Source organism: Phalangium opilio, unplaced genomic scaffold (assembly GCF_054372755.1).
Source record: "Phalangium opilio isolate 3A_F unplaced genomic scaffold, DU_Popi_V2 ptg000041l_1, whole genome shotgun sequence".
NCBI lineage: Eukaryota > Metazoa > Arthropoda > Arachnida > Opiliones > Phalangiidae > Phalangium > Phalangium opilio.
The window spans coordinates 2027813-2041360 of record NW_028324165.1 but is presented as its reverse complement, the minus strand read 5'-3'; the positions used below and the strand labels follow the sequence as shown (position 1 = coordinate 2041360).

Below are 13548 nucleotides of genomic sequence, written 5' to 3'. Positions count from 1 at the left end.
AAATAGTAGAAATCCTCCTATGCGTCGTCTGCTAAAACATTTTAATGACTTTTGGCTTCGGCCTTTAAGGGTAAAATAGAGTGAGTTTCGGGTTTCGGCAGAACATTTTGTGGGGTTAAATTTAAAAATGCGAAAACTCCAATAAACGTCGTAATTAAAGTAGGTTATTTAAATCTGTTTCAGAAACTAAACAAACCTAACTAATCTACCGTCCCTCCTTACAAATTAAATTTAGTTACAAAAAAACTGAAATTAACCCAAAAACAGGCATTTTTCACGTGAGAACCAAGATATCAATTAACACGAAACTGCATGAATCTATTAGAACATGATTGCATTTAAAGAAAATTATTGATTTCAACTCGTTTTATACGCAAAATGAACACTATTTAACACGCTTCGAGTATATGTCAAATGAATTAAGTATAATTAACATGAAATTAGACCAAAAATATAATTTTTTTGGATAAAAACTCTAATTACTCTTAATTAAACCATAAGCGATTAAACTAATTAATTAAGATTAAAACCCCATGTTTCGTATTAAAGCTTAAATTCACTTATGATCATCGAAGTACATGAAAAGGCGCGAAATTCAAAGGGGTAAAATAGTGAATATTCGGCAAGAATCATTCCATTGAACATTGCAATTAAAGTGATTTGTTTATTAAACTCATTTTGTAAGGTAAATCTACTCTGCCGAAGCACAATCCAAAGTTAATTTCCACTTACTTAAGAATAATTAACGAGAAATTAGACCAAATATATACACTTTTGGATAAAAATTATAATAATCTCAATTATACAACTTAATTAAGATTTGAAAACGAGCCGTACGTTGGTCAAGCCCCCTTATTTCCTATTTCACACTTAGCTAATTTAATTTATACACAAATTGTTCGCCCAATCTCATTTTACTATTTTACGTTTAAATTAATCTAAATAGAGTGCTGTCAGAAGTGCCGGTGTGACGTCACCCATGCTGTTTTCCCATAAAGAAAAAACGGTAACTGTCATGGCCGCCCATTGCTAAAGGCAGACTCGTGACATTTAACCTTGGATCTGACGTCACAACTGACAGCACTCTATAATCATTAAAATACACTAACAGTAGTGAAATTTGAAAGTTTTGGGGTAAAATAGTGACTATTCGGCATTTTTCAGCAAAATAATATGGGGTAAAGGCTACGTTCAGTAACTGCTAGCGTACGCAGCGCTTCGCGCATCGGAGACCGATTTTTTACTGTACGGTTTTTCGCACTTCCGGTTTCTACGTCACGCTACGCATCGATGGGACACCGATCGCAGCGGCTGGAAGAGCAGGTTTTTTCGATGCAAATCGGATTTATGACGTCGTTAATTGAAGTTCAACACGGCAAGCAATCCAGTCCAAAGCCACTAGCGAAACGATAACACATTTTTCTTTTATAGATCTTTGCAAATGAACTGGAATTAAGGTTATTTCCGATTTATCATCGTTAGATAGTTCATTTAATAACAAAAAATAACAGTTTTCTCCTCAATCCAGAATCTCTAGCAGACGCCATCATGGAAAGTATCATCAAACGCAACAGGGAGAGAAAGAAAACGTTCAGTGACGTCTGACGTCACTCTGACGTAGCGTTCGGAAAAAAACACATCGGTAGCGGTAACGGCTTTTTCCGATTTCCAGTTACTGAACGTAGCCAAAATGAAAAAATATGCCGAGCCTTTCAAAAAGCGCGAAATTCAAAAGTTTGTGGTGAAATAGTGAATGTTCGGCAAGTATCCAAAACCAGTGAGCACAAAAATAGAGGAGAGTCGGAGAGGCCAAATTCTCCGCCAGCCCCCCTTTCAAAAACGTTACCAGTGCCAGTGGCTCTCTAGGTCTTCCAAACATAGCGCATGGATTAACTAGGGATTGTTCACAAACCGTGTTTCCCATGTAATGCTATCGCCAACTACATGTTCCGAATTATTCCTTGATTCCCCTCTTCATTCCCCCAATTTATTGGACCAAAACGGATGTAGATATAGCGCCATCTCTTGGCAAAATAAATCGTTTTTGCCCAATTTAGGCAGTATTTCAATTTTGACGTCATAGGACACGTGATATTTGGTCCAATTTTCTTTTAACTTCCTGTTAGGGATAGTAGCTGCTGGCGTTTGGAACATGCATGCTTTATCTTTTTGGGGGAACGAACTATCCCTAGGGTTAGTTAATCCATGCATAGCGAATATACAGTAAAGCAGACGACATTTTACATCCAATAAGGATAAATCTTGGACACATGGAAATCAGTCAATGGAGAAAAGAACAGGAAATGAAGTCTACGCTTCAGCTGTTTACCCTATATTCTGATAGCTACATTCACAACTGGTAAGCAGTGTAAACACTATCGTCTTTTCTCACCTCAACAATATTCTTAGTTTGCCAACATGTATGTTAACGTTAAATAACACCAAAGCTAAATTGTAGCCAGACGCACTAATAGTCAATGCGCACCATAAGTAGAATAATAAATCTGTAGCTACTACCCGTTTACCAATAGCCCTTTTACTATTCTAATTGCCACCATGATCTTTTCTTCTATTATAAAATCTTAACCTGATTATTTAAGAGAGTATTTAACTTTCGGCTCACTCTGAACCGTTGACGTCTCTTCATTTCAGACGCGAAAATCAAAACCCAAAGTTTACTTCACCTCAGGCCTCAATTATAACATCTTTTTTTTTCTTAGCCTATTGCGGATAATAGTTGATATTCCCGCCGGAGTCTAGGTCTTAGTTTTCACTAAACCAAGGATTATTCTATATACGGATGTAGTATAGCTTAAGTAATATATAAACAGCCATTTCAAATAACAATATTAAAGAATGCCCTAGGAATATCAAAATGAAACAGAGCTTTAAAGCTGCTGAAGTACTAAATGCATGGTAATTACGAAAAATACTTCCACATATTCACTTTATATTATGGAAAAAGGGAATATTAAGGTTCTGTATGATTTCTTAACACATCAACACAAGGCTAACTGCTAACGCGACGCACTAGTGTAACAATGGACGGACATACACAGACAAAAACATAGACTGCTTTTTAACTCTTTCCGTATTAATTTTGAGTTGAGAAACAAGATTATCTTAAATATTAAAATAAATACAATTAATATTAAATATTTTCTTCGTTAGTTATTCGCCTAATTGAGCGTTACATCGTTTTGATAAAGAACAATTAAACATTCTTGAGAGACTTGACTAATATTGGCGTTTGAAATGAAGCATACGCCAGTTGACTCGCCTTACTCAAATAGGTAGTATATAAGGGTGTCGATCTACAATTAAAGGCAAGAACAACGGCAATTGCGAAAACCTTTGGTGGACAACCCACCCTAGGGAGGCTAGACGTTTCTCGTAACCCTAGCTGATCGCCGCGAATGTCTTAAACCAAACGATGACGATAGAGTTAGAAGCCAATGAGACAGATTGGTGTCTATGTGGAATAGACGGATGGTGGTGATTAGAAGCCAGTATGTACAGAATTGTGTCCAAGTGGAATGGACGAAGACCAGAAGATGGTGGTGATTAGAAGCTAGTAAGTACAGACTGGTGTCCGTGTGAGATGGACAAAGACCAGAAGATGGTGGTGTGAGAACTCAAGTAGAGGAGCCATTTCCGTGACTGTGAAAGCAGTTCGGAACTGGCGAACACGTTTGCTCCGATTTGGAAACTGCGAACGCGGTCACGTGGGTGTAACAACAGACACACACACACACAAACAGACAGACACACACACACGATCGTTACTGAACCTCTCCGTGACATACGTCACTCGGGGAGGTAAAAAGAGTAGCAGCCTTGGTAGCAGTAGTTTTAGATTATTGCCGATTTTATATTTTATCAAAAATATTGATTTCCGATATTACCGAGCTAGTTTTTACGTGGAAAGGGTAGAAGCAAAAGTAGATACTTTTGGTAGAAGGCAGGAGACACATCCTGTTCCAGTCACAGTTTATGGGCCGGGAGATAAAGATGACCCATCTCAACCCGCCACCTCACTTTCCATTCCCTTATGTTCTATTTTCTATGGATATAGAATGTCAATTTTTTGCACCTTGAGAAAACAGTAAAAGCGGACACCAACCTAGAAATTGTATCGCCTACTTTTCTTCGCGCCAAATGAACCTCTCATGAAAATAGAAAATTCCAGCGTTTTTTAGGCCTGACTTTTTATTAAAGTGAGGCCTTTGATCAACTTTAATTGACATTTAAACTAACTTTTCTGAATAATTTCAGGGCGGGGAATCCAACGAACTCACACGCGACATCGTATGTTCAGCCGTTTTTGATCTAACTACACCTTTTTGTACAAAATTAAATTACATAATTAGGCAGGCAATTAAAAAATTTGCATAAATAGACGTAACCCACTTTTAGTACGAATTTTGCCTCGGTTCTTATTTCATTCGACGCGCCACACTTATTTCTATAAAAGTCGGCAAAAATATTTGGTTTTAATTGCTTAATTAGGCCTTATTTAGCCTTAATTATATTTTTTTCTACGTGTCTATGCGTCATATTAACTTGTCACAAAGCCACGGTCAATCGAATGCAGCTGTCTAATTTCCCTCACGCTTTTAAGGTAAACTGGTTTATTCCTCCAGGAGCCTTTTTTCACACGTTTTAACTTCGAAAATTAATATCTCATTAACAATTAAAGATAAAAACTTTAAGCCTGGTTCAAAATATTCGACGACATTTAAACTACATCATTATGTTCATTACTTAAAAATTAAAATTAAATTTAATGACAATTAGGCGTAATTTCGGAAGATTTTACTGTATTTCAGTTAATAGCTAATTAACTGTTATTCACACGAAGATAAAAGCGAGTTTATCGGATTCCCCGGGTTTTTGCAGTCTATTTAGTTAAAATTAGCATTATAATTAAACAATTATAAGCCATATAATTAACAAAACACGAAACCGATAAAATATTTTATGGGCATCCGTTGAAATAGTCTTCTAAGCATAGAACCTTCATACGTTTCAAAGTTTAAATTTTCGTCTGATAATTTCGTGGTTTTTGGGTTTTTAAACAGTTATATTCAACTGTAATTGACATTAAAGTTGTCTTTTCCGACTATTACGAGAACGGGCCTTTCGATAAAAATATTTTCGACATCGCACAATGATTAGCTTTGAAGATGACAAATTATGAGTAATGTATTGCGAATTGCGATTTAATTTTATGCACCGTTCAATGCGCCAGGCTTCATTACATAACTTAAAACAAAAAAAACCAGGTTAAATTCGCTTAATTAGGACTTTTATAAGCTAATTCTAATTTGTAAACAAAGAAAAATCAACGTAACTTGAGAGTAACAAAATTTTATTACAAATAAAAGCGCAGATATTAAATGATCAATTGCGTTACAATTCTTGTCAATTTGTGTCAAAACTATTAGTAATTTAGTTACGAAATTTTGATATGTTTTATAGTAGTTGGTTAGTATGCACGAAAATTTATAAGATTTTACAATGAATATAAATGACGTAATATAAGTCGCATTTTTTGTAAAATATTGATCAATTTGCGCCGAAAATACTCATGAATAATAATGACAAGATATGGAGATTATCTCTATTTAATGTGTCTAAATTTTGTTGACTTTAACACAAATACAAAATAAGATATTCTGAATCAAAAATTGGGCAAAAGTGGTGGACATATTATTATAGAAATTTGAGTGCATGTTTCCAGCTCGGACAAGGGTGCTTTGATCAAATACAGACGTATTCACAGTCGTGATAAACCCTTCAAATGTGTTCAGTGTGATTATGCAAGTACGTGGAAGAGTGATTGGTCAGACATCAACGCATTCATAGTGGTGAAAAACCCTTTAAATGCGAACAGTGCGAATATACCAGCTCGGACAAGGGTGCTTTGATCAAACACAGACGTATTCACAGTCGTGAAAAACCCTTGAATGCGAACAGTGCGAATATGCCAGCATGGGCAAAGGTTCTTTGATCAGACATGAACATATTCACAGTGGTGAAAAACACTTCAAATGTGATCAGTGTGACTATAAATGTACGCTCAAGAGTAATTTGAACAGACGCGAACGCATTCACAGTGATCAAAAACCCTTGAAATGTGATCAGTGTGACTATGGATGTACGCAGAAGACTCATTTGATCAGACATAAACGTAGAAGACACATGTATGAATAGATGGATGTGTTGGACCAAAACCATATTTGTTCGTCTTCTGTAATTAATGGGCAGAAACTGTGTATGTATCAATACATATTTCGGAGAAAATACTCTACCCTGTTTTAGCAACTCCATTTTCAGAAGTAATTTTATATTAAATGTAACAAAATTCACACAGAGGATGTTAAAATAATCCAGGCACGCTTTTCGAATTGTTCCAAACGTTTTAGCTTTTCTTCTTTCGAACCATTTTCATTTCTGTTACCAGCGCACTCGGAACTATCAATCAAATCAAATCAAATTTTGGTAAATTACCTTTTACCTTATACCATTTTCCAAAACTACCGTAATTTTCGAACCCTATAGTCTGTCAAACGAAAGAAGAGCCCTGAGAAATTTGTCCAAATTGATGTCGCCACCATCGACCCCATAGTACTTTATCGACTTGTTTTGTTTTGTCAATAGTCGTCTGTAATATAGTCTGCTATAAACAGATAGGCTTAATCGCAATAGAACCAATACATTTTGCAATATATATTTAAGACGTTTATGTTTCATGGTTTTTTACGATCATCGAGTATTAAAGAATATAAAACAAAATTAACGACAAGACACCAGTTTTATCTTTGTTGAACTAGCATTGCATTATATTTTAATGACATAAGTTAAAGTACTCGTCCATAAGTTTAAGTAGTTCAGCATCAAAGCGTCTTCAGTCCACGTCTTCATCAGAGTCTTCGCTGTCTTCTTGCATATTAATTTTAAGAGGTTCAATTGTGGTTTCGATGATGGGATCTTTTTCCCAATACTCATGCATTATATTCTCGACGTGAACTTTATGAAATAATAAAGCGTCACAAGTCCAGAACCCTGACGTACGAAATTGACGAGGTTGCTAAAAGTAGAGGTCACACGGTAGTGAGGATTCCACCGTACCATTGCCAGTTTAACCCGATTGAACTAATATGGGCACAAGTGAAGAATGACGTTGCGAAGCAGAATTCTGGTTTCAAACTCTCGACGGTCAAAGATGCAACATTGAGGGCCATTGAACGTGTGACACCAGAGAATTGGCGTAAGGCAATAGACCACGTCGAGAATATAATGCATGAGTATTGGGAAAAAGATCCCATCATCGAAACCACAATTGAACCGCTTAAAATTAATATGCAAGAAGACAGCGAAGACTCTGATAAAGACGTGGACTGAAGACGCTTTGATGCTGAACTACTTATGGAAAAGTATTTTAACTTATGTCATTAAAATATATTGCAATGCTAGTTCAACAAAGATAAAACTGGTGTCTTGTCGTTAATTTTGTTTTTTATTCTTTAATACTCGATGATCGTAAAAAATCATGAAACATAAACATATTAAATATATATAGCAAAATTTATTGGTTCTATTGCGATTAAGCCTATCTGTTTATAGCAGACTATATTACAGACGACTATTGATAAAAACAAAACAAGTTGATAAAGTACTATGGGGTCGATGGTGGCGACACCAATTTGGACAAATTTCTCAGGGCTCTTCTTTCGTTTGACAGACTTTAGTCTTCCATGCACATGCATAATCACACTGATCACATTTGAAGGGTTTTTCAGCACTGTGAATGCGTTGATGTGTGATCAAATGATTCTTCTGCGTACTTGCATAGTCACACTGATCACATTTGAAGGGTTTTTCCCCACTGTGAATGCGTTGATGTCTGATCAAATGAACCTTCTGTGTGGATCCATAGTCACACTGATCACATTTGAAGGTTTTTTCACCACTGTGAATGCATTGATGTCTGATCAAATCAGTCTTCCGCGTACTTGCAAAGTCACACTGATCACATTTGAAGGGTTTTTCGCCACTGTGAATGCGTTGATGTCTGATCAAATGAACCTTCTGCGTACTTGCATAGTCACCCTGATCACATTTGAAGCGTTGTTCTTTGGCATCCTTTCGAATGTCAAGTTCAAGATCCCTTTCATATTCAGGTGAACATTTGTATCGAGTTGAACATTTTTTCTTGGATTTTCCTACAGAAAGGAAATAGATTAAACCCTCATATGATATCATACACGTAGCGTCACAAACATCTCACTGTTCAAAGGCAATTGATATAACTTATTATTAGGCTTAAAAAGACACAAAGGCAAACGAAACAAGTTCAGAAACAATAATGGATGTCCGAGCCCAACGGGGGCGCATTCGCCGAATTAAAGAGAGAAACTTTCGAAATCGTACAGCTAGTAACCAGTGACGTGCGCTGCTAGTAACCAGTGACGTACTGTATATTTTCTTGGTGGTATTATTATGTTGGCAATTTTGTCTGTCTCTAAACTCCGTTAGCTGTGATAAGGCTAAGAGGATTGTGATTTTGGTAGTATATAAATCATGGATGAAACAAGGATAGCCGACTCTAGCTTTGGCTATAGTACCCGATTTTCGGAACGGGACCGTGGCGCCCCCTTTTTTCCGTACGGAAAAACTGGGGGATATTAACATTGGGGAAACTAGTCCCTTGCCCCCCGTGCATCTAATTAGGTTCCGTAGGAGAACTAGAGGCCGCTAGAAGCACTAGGAATAATTAAAAAATAGGAATCTATTAAAACGAGGGTGGTCGCCCATTTCCGCACAGTTTTATTTTTCACATCTTATAAACCTATAGCCCGTTTCCGCACACTTTTTCATAACCCATTTCCGCCCAGTTTGCAAAAATAAAAAAAAATATATTTCTAGTTGATTACATTTTAAAAAACTTAAACTTATGCTGCTTGCCCATTGATCCGAAAAGAGCCAAAATGTGAGGTTTTATGACTGTAAAATTTTCGATGCTATTTAACGACAGATTTATTTTTAATGCTCCTTTTACTTCTATTTATAACAAAATCACACTTGGTTTAATGCTTACGTCTATCAATATACTTTTCTATATCGATAGTGATATTGCCATGTTCAAATCACAGGTAGAATGGCATGCCCCTATTGTCGCATAAACTAACCTAACCTAACCGAGCCTCATCTAACCTAACCGAACCTAACCAAACCTGACCTAACCCCAACGGAACCTAACCTAACCCTAAACTATATCTATAGTGAAATTGCAATGGCCAAATCAAAAGTTTAAAAGCATGCCCCTATTGTAGCATAACCAAAACTAACCTACCGAACCTAACCCTAAACGAACCGAACCGAACCTAACCCTAAACGAACCGAACCGAACCTAACCCTAAACGAACCGAACCGACCCTAACCTAATTAAAAAGAAAATAAAAATGTTTTATTTGCAAGCTGTGCGGAAATGGGTTATGGTAAAAAATGGTGAATTAAAATTTCAATGTGAAAAGAGTGCGGAAATGGGCCGTAAAAAGTGTGCGGAATTGGGCTATGATTCTCGAAAAATGTGCGGAAATGGGCATCCTCGTTCCAGTTTACTGAAAAATATTATGGCATTATATTTAAATTTTGAACAAATGTTAGTCTGAATAACGTTTTATTTATACTTGGTAACTTAAACAACGGGCATCACGCTTTTTGCGCAAGCTAACACGATATCCCTTGAAAAAAATAAATTTCATGATAAAATGGTTTAGGAAAATGTAATTGTTGTTTAAAAATCTGAGAAAACTAATGTTTTATTTCAATTAATTTATAGGAAATAAATCCATTACCAGTAAAATCAGGAGATTGAATTAAATTCTAAAGAGTAGTAAAATACGGATTGTCTTTAAAATTCAATAGAATAAATTAAATATCCACGATTGTTTTTTAGGCTTGGGCAAACCAAGTCTTTTTTATATAATATCTGTTCCTTCAGGCTTAATTTGTAATAATCTAACCGAGTGCCTGTCATTATTTTATGGGAAAGTTTAAATAATTTGGTAGTCGAGTGATAACTTAATTCACCATTGGTAGGTGGTTTTTAACTTATATCATCATTGGTAGACGGACGGAAACTTTCACCATTGCCGGGCGAGTGGTAAATTAGTTCACCATTGGTAGTAGGGTGCAAACTGAATTCAACATTGGTAAGCGGGTGGTAACTCAATTCAAAATTGGTAAGCGGGTGGTAACTCACTTCAAAATTGGTGATCGGTGGTAACTCAATTCACCTTTGGTAGGCGGGTGGAAAGTTTTTTCACCATTGGTGGGCGAGTGGTAAAATTGTTCACCATTGGTAACAGGGTGGAAATTCAATTCATCATTGGTAAGCGGGTGGTAACTCAATTCAACATTGGTAGGCGGGTTGTAACTCAATTCAACATTGGTAGGCGGGTTGTAACTGAATTCACCATTGGTAGGCCGGTGGAAACTAAATTTACTATTGGTAGGCCGGTGGAAACTTAATTCACCAATGGTAGGCGAGTGGTAAATTAGTTCACCATTGGTAGCAGGTTGGAAACTTAATTCTCAATTGGGAGGCAGTTGGTAACTAAATTCTCCATTGGTAGGCGGGTGGTAACTAAATTCACCATTAATAGGTGGTTAGCAACTTAATTTTTCATTGGTAGGCAGTAGGTAACTTAATTCACCATTCGTATGCGGTTGGTAACTTAATACCATTGGTAGGCGAGTGGTAACTTAATTCACCATTGGTAGGCGAATGGTAACTTAATTCACCATTGGTAGGCATTTGTAAATAAATTTCCGAATTTGTGTAAATTTGATTGAGTAGTTAAATCTTGAAACAGGATATAAAAGTGCAATTAAAAGCACTTGAAAAAGTTTTTTACCAACTTGTGGTAATTGAATCGAGACATGAATAGACAATTTACCTTCAACGAGTTATACCCTACTTGATTGCACATATTGAGAAGCTTTTGTGATATTTTCACGAAGGTTAAAATTTCGGGGGCCTTGAAAATCAAGATTTTACCACAATAATGATAATTTAACTTAGTAGTTAAATCTAGTGGTCGGCATTTGGATAGGATAATATGTTTGTTTTATCTTTATTCATAATTTGAATTTATCCACGGGAAGTCTATGATTAATGCAATGTAATCACGAATAATTATCTGATTATTATTCATGAATAACTAATTAACCAGAATTCTGGGGATTATCTTGTCCAAAGGCCGACCACTAGTTAAATCATGAACCAGTATATATAACTACAAGTACAAGCACAAGCACTTGTAAATATTTTTGTAATTTGGGGTAATTTAATTGAGTATTTAAATCATGAACCAGGATATAAAAGTACAAATACAAGTATTTTAAATAAATCTCCATATTTGTGCAGTGGCGTAGGAACGGGGGGTACAGGGGTACATTGTACCCCCTAAAATTTTACTAGGGCGCCTAAATAGATCAGAAAGGGCGCCAAAATGATACTGAAGTAAAAAGAGGTACATAGACCATTTTGGTATTAGGTAAGGCAAAAAAGGTAGAGAGCTTATTCAGCTTATCAAAGACAGCTCCGCAAATTTGGAGCTCTGAAGACCGTTCGCGCCTGCGCAGAGATGAATACTGAAATGACCTATTGTGAAAATAAAGCGGACACGGAGAAAACTTGTTTTAAAGGCAATGGCAAATAGCGCGACAAAACCCAGTCTTTTTCTGGAAGTTTGTATCTTAATCGTCCGCCTGCCACTTACGCTTCAGCAAAAGAAGTTTCTCTATGTCGAAGCTTTTAAAAACGTACTCAGGGCCGGAAACAAGCACAGGACACTGGACGTTGTTCAATAAAATTTTATTATGTCCCATATTTTTTTTAAAAACTAAGGGGTCACTGGACAGTTTGACCAATAAAGTTTTGATAGCTTGACTATGGAGATGAGACACTATTTTTGCACACTGCAGTGCACAATGTCCTGCAAATTTTTCAGTCAAACAGGAAGTCACTGGATATATGTCCTATTATATGTCCTATTAAGAATTTTGTCTTATTTCCGGCCCTGAACGCACTTACACTCAGATGTCCTATAATTCCAATAAAATCCCATCTTTTAGAAATTATCCTATTTTACTCTACTATTTCACAAATTGTCCTTTAAAGTCCTATATTTTTGGGATTTTGAAGTAATTATTTATAATCCCAGTTGCATGACGTTTTAAACGTAGAATTAGCGAGACCTCATTTGGTCAGATAAAAAAATCGCGGAGCTCGCTTCGCTCGCTCAAGATATTTTTGCCTTAAATGTTCCCATAATTGAATTCTAATAATTTTTAAAGTATACCAATTATTTTGCATTCTGAGCTGCGTTCCAATTGTATTTCGCCTAAGACCTTTCATCTAAAATGTCCAAGTTCACAGATTAAGCTCAATTATAGCACAGACTTTTAAATTATCTCAAATTATAAAAAATATTTATAATTAGTTTTCGATTAAAAACATCTCTTCCTACCTGACCCTTTTAAATAGCTTGATTTGGTAATTTTCAGTCACTTTGAATTCTTGTTTTGCTTATTGTTTTTTAGGTATTAGTCACTTTTCCAAGTAAATCTGAATGTGTGTTCTGTGTGAGTCCTTTAATATTTGATGAGATCAAGATGTGACGTAACGCACTATTGCGAACACATTTGTTCCGATTTACCAACTGTGGACGCGATGATAGACAGACACACAGAGACATCCAGTGTAATATCTCTCCCTGAAGTTATAGTAAATGAGAGAGGTAAAAGGTTCTCGCTATAATTACCTCTCCGTGTGACGTAGTCCAGGAGAGGTTCTGTAACGGCCGTGTCTGTCTGTCTGTCTGTGTGTGTGTCTGTCTGTCTGTCTGTGTGTGTGTCTGTCTGTCTGTCCGTTGTTACACCCACGTGACCGCGTTCGCAGTTTGCGTATCGGAGCAAACGTGTTCGCCATTTCCGAACTGCTTTCACAGTCACGGAAATGGCTCCTCTACTTGAGTTCTCACACCACCATCTTCTGATCTTTGTCCATCCCACATGAACACCAGCCTGGTACTTATCTGGCTTCCAACACCATCATCTTCTGTTCTTTGTCAATCCCACATTGACACCAGTCTGCACTTACACTGGCTTCTAATCACCACCATCCACTGGTCTTCCGTCTATTCCACATAGACACCAATCTGTATCATTGGCTTCTACTCCATTATCATCGTTTGGTTTTAGGATATACGCGGCGATCAGCTAGGGTTACGAGAAACGTCTAGCCTCCCTAAGGTGGGATCGGCCACCAAAGGTTTTCGCAATTGCGCTTTTTCCTTACTGTTATAATGGAATCGAATCGTATATATACCCCAAAATTTGAAGAAAGCGGGAAGAGGGGTACCCTTCACTTTAAACGTCAATATTAGCAAAGTTTGAGAAGATAATAGGTATAACTTTATTTTAAACGATTTAACTATTATTAATGTTAATTATTGAAGATTAAAATAATTAAAA

General features: G+C 36.5%; 1 protein-coding gene and 1 long non-coding RNA gene across 2 annotated transcripts; one reads left to right on the top strand and one right to left on the bottom strand.

The window, feature by feature from the left end:
• Window positions 1-12: 12 nt before the first annotated feature.
• Window positions 13-3408, top strand: LOC149679279 (uncharacterized). Its single transcript, XR_016365723.1, has 3 exons — window positions 13-159; window positions 1165-1457; window positions 1529-3408. It is a non-coding gene; the product is annotated as an uncharacterized LOC149679279 (long non-coding RNA).
• A 1946-nt stretch (window positions 3409-5354) lies between these two features.
• LOC149679278 (uncharacterized) lies at window positions 5355-8579 on the bottom strand. Its single transcript, XM_089834976.1, has 2 exons — window positions 7851-8579; window positions 5355-5797 (listed from the first exon to the last, which is right to left on the bottom strand). Exons 1-2 carry the CDS (start codon window positions 8266-8268, stop codon window positions 5637-5639), a joined length of 579 nt encoding a protein of 192 aa, XP_089691102.1. The 5' UTR covers window positions 8269-8579; the 3' UTR covers window positions 5355-5636.
• Window positions 8580-13548: the final 4969 nt, after the last annotated feature.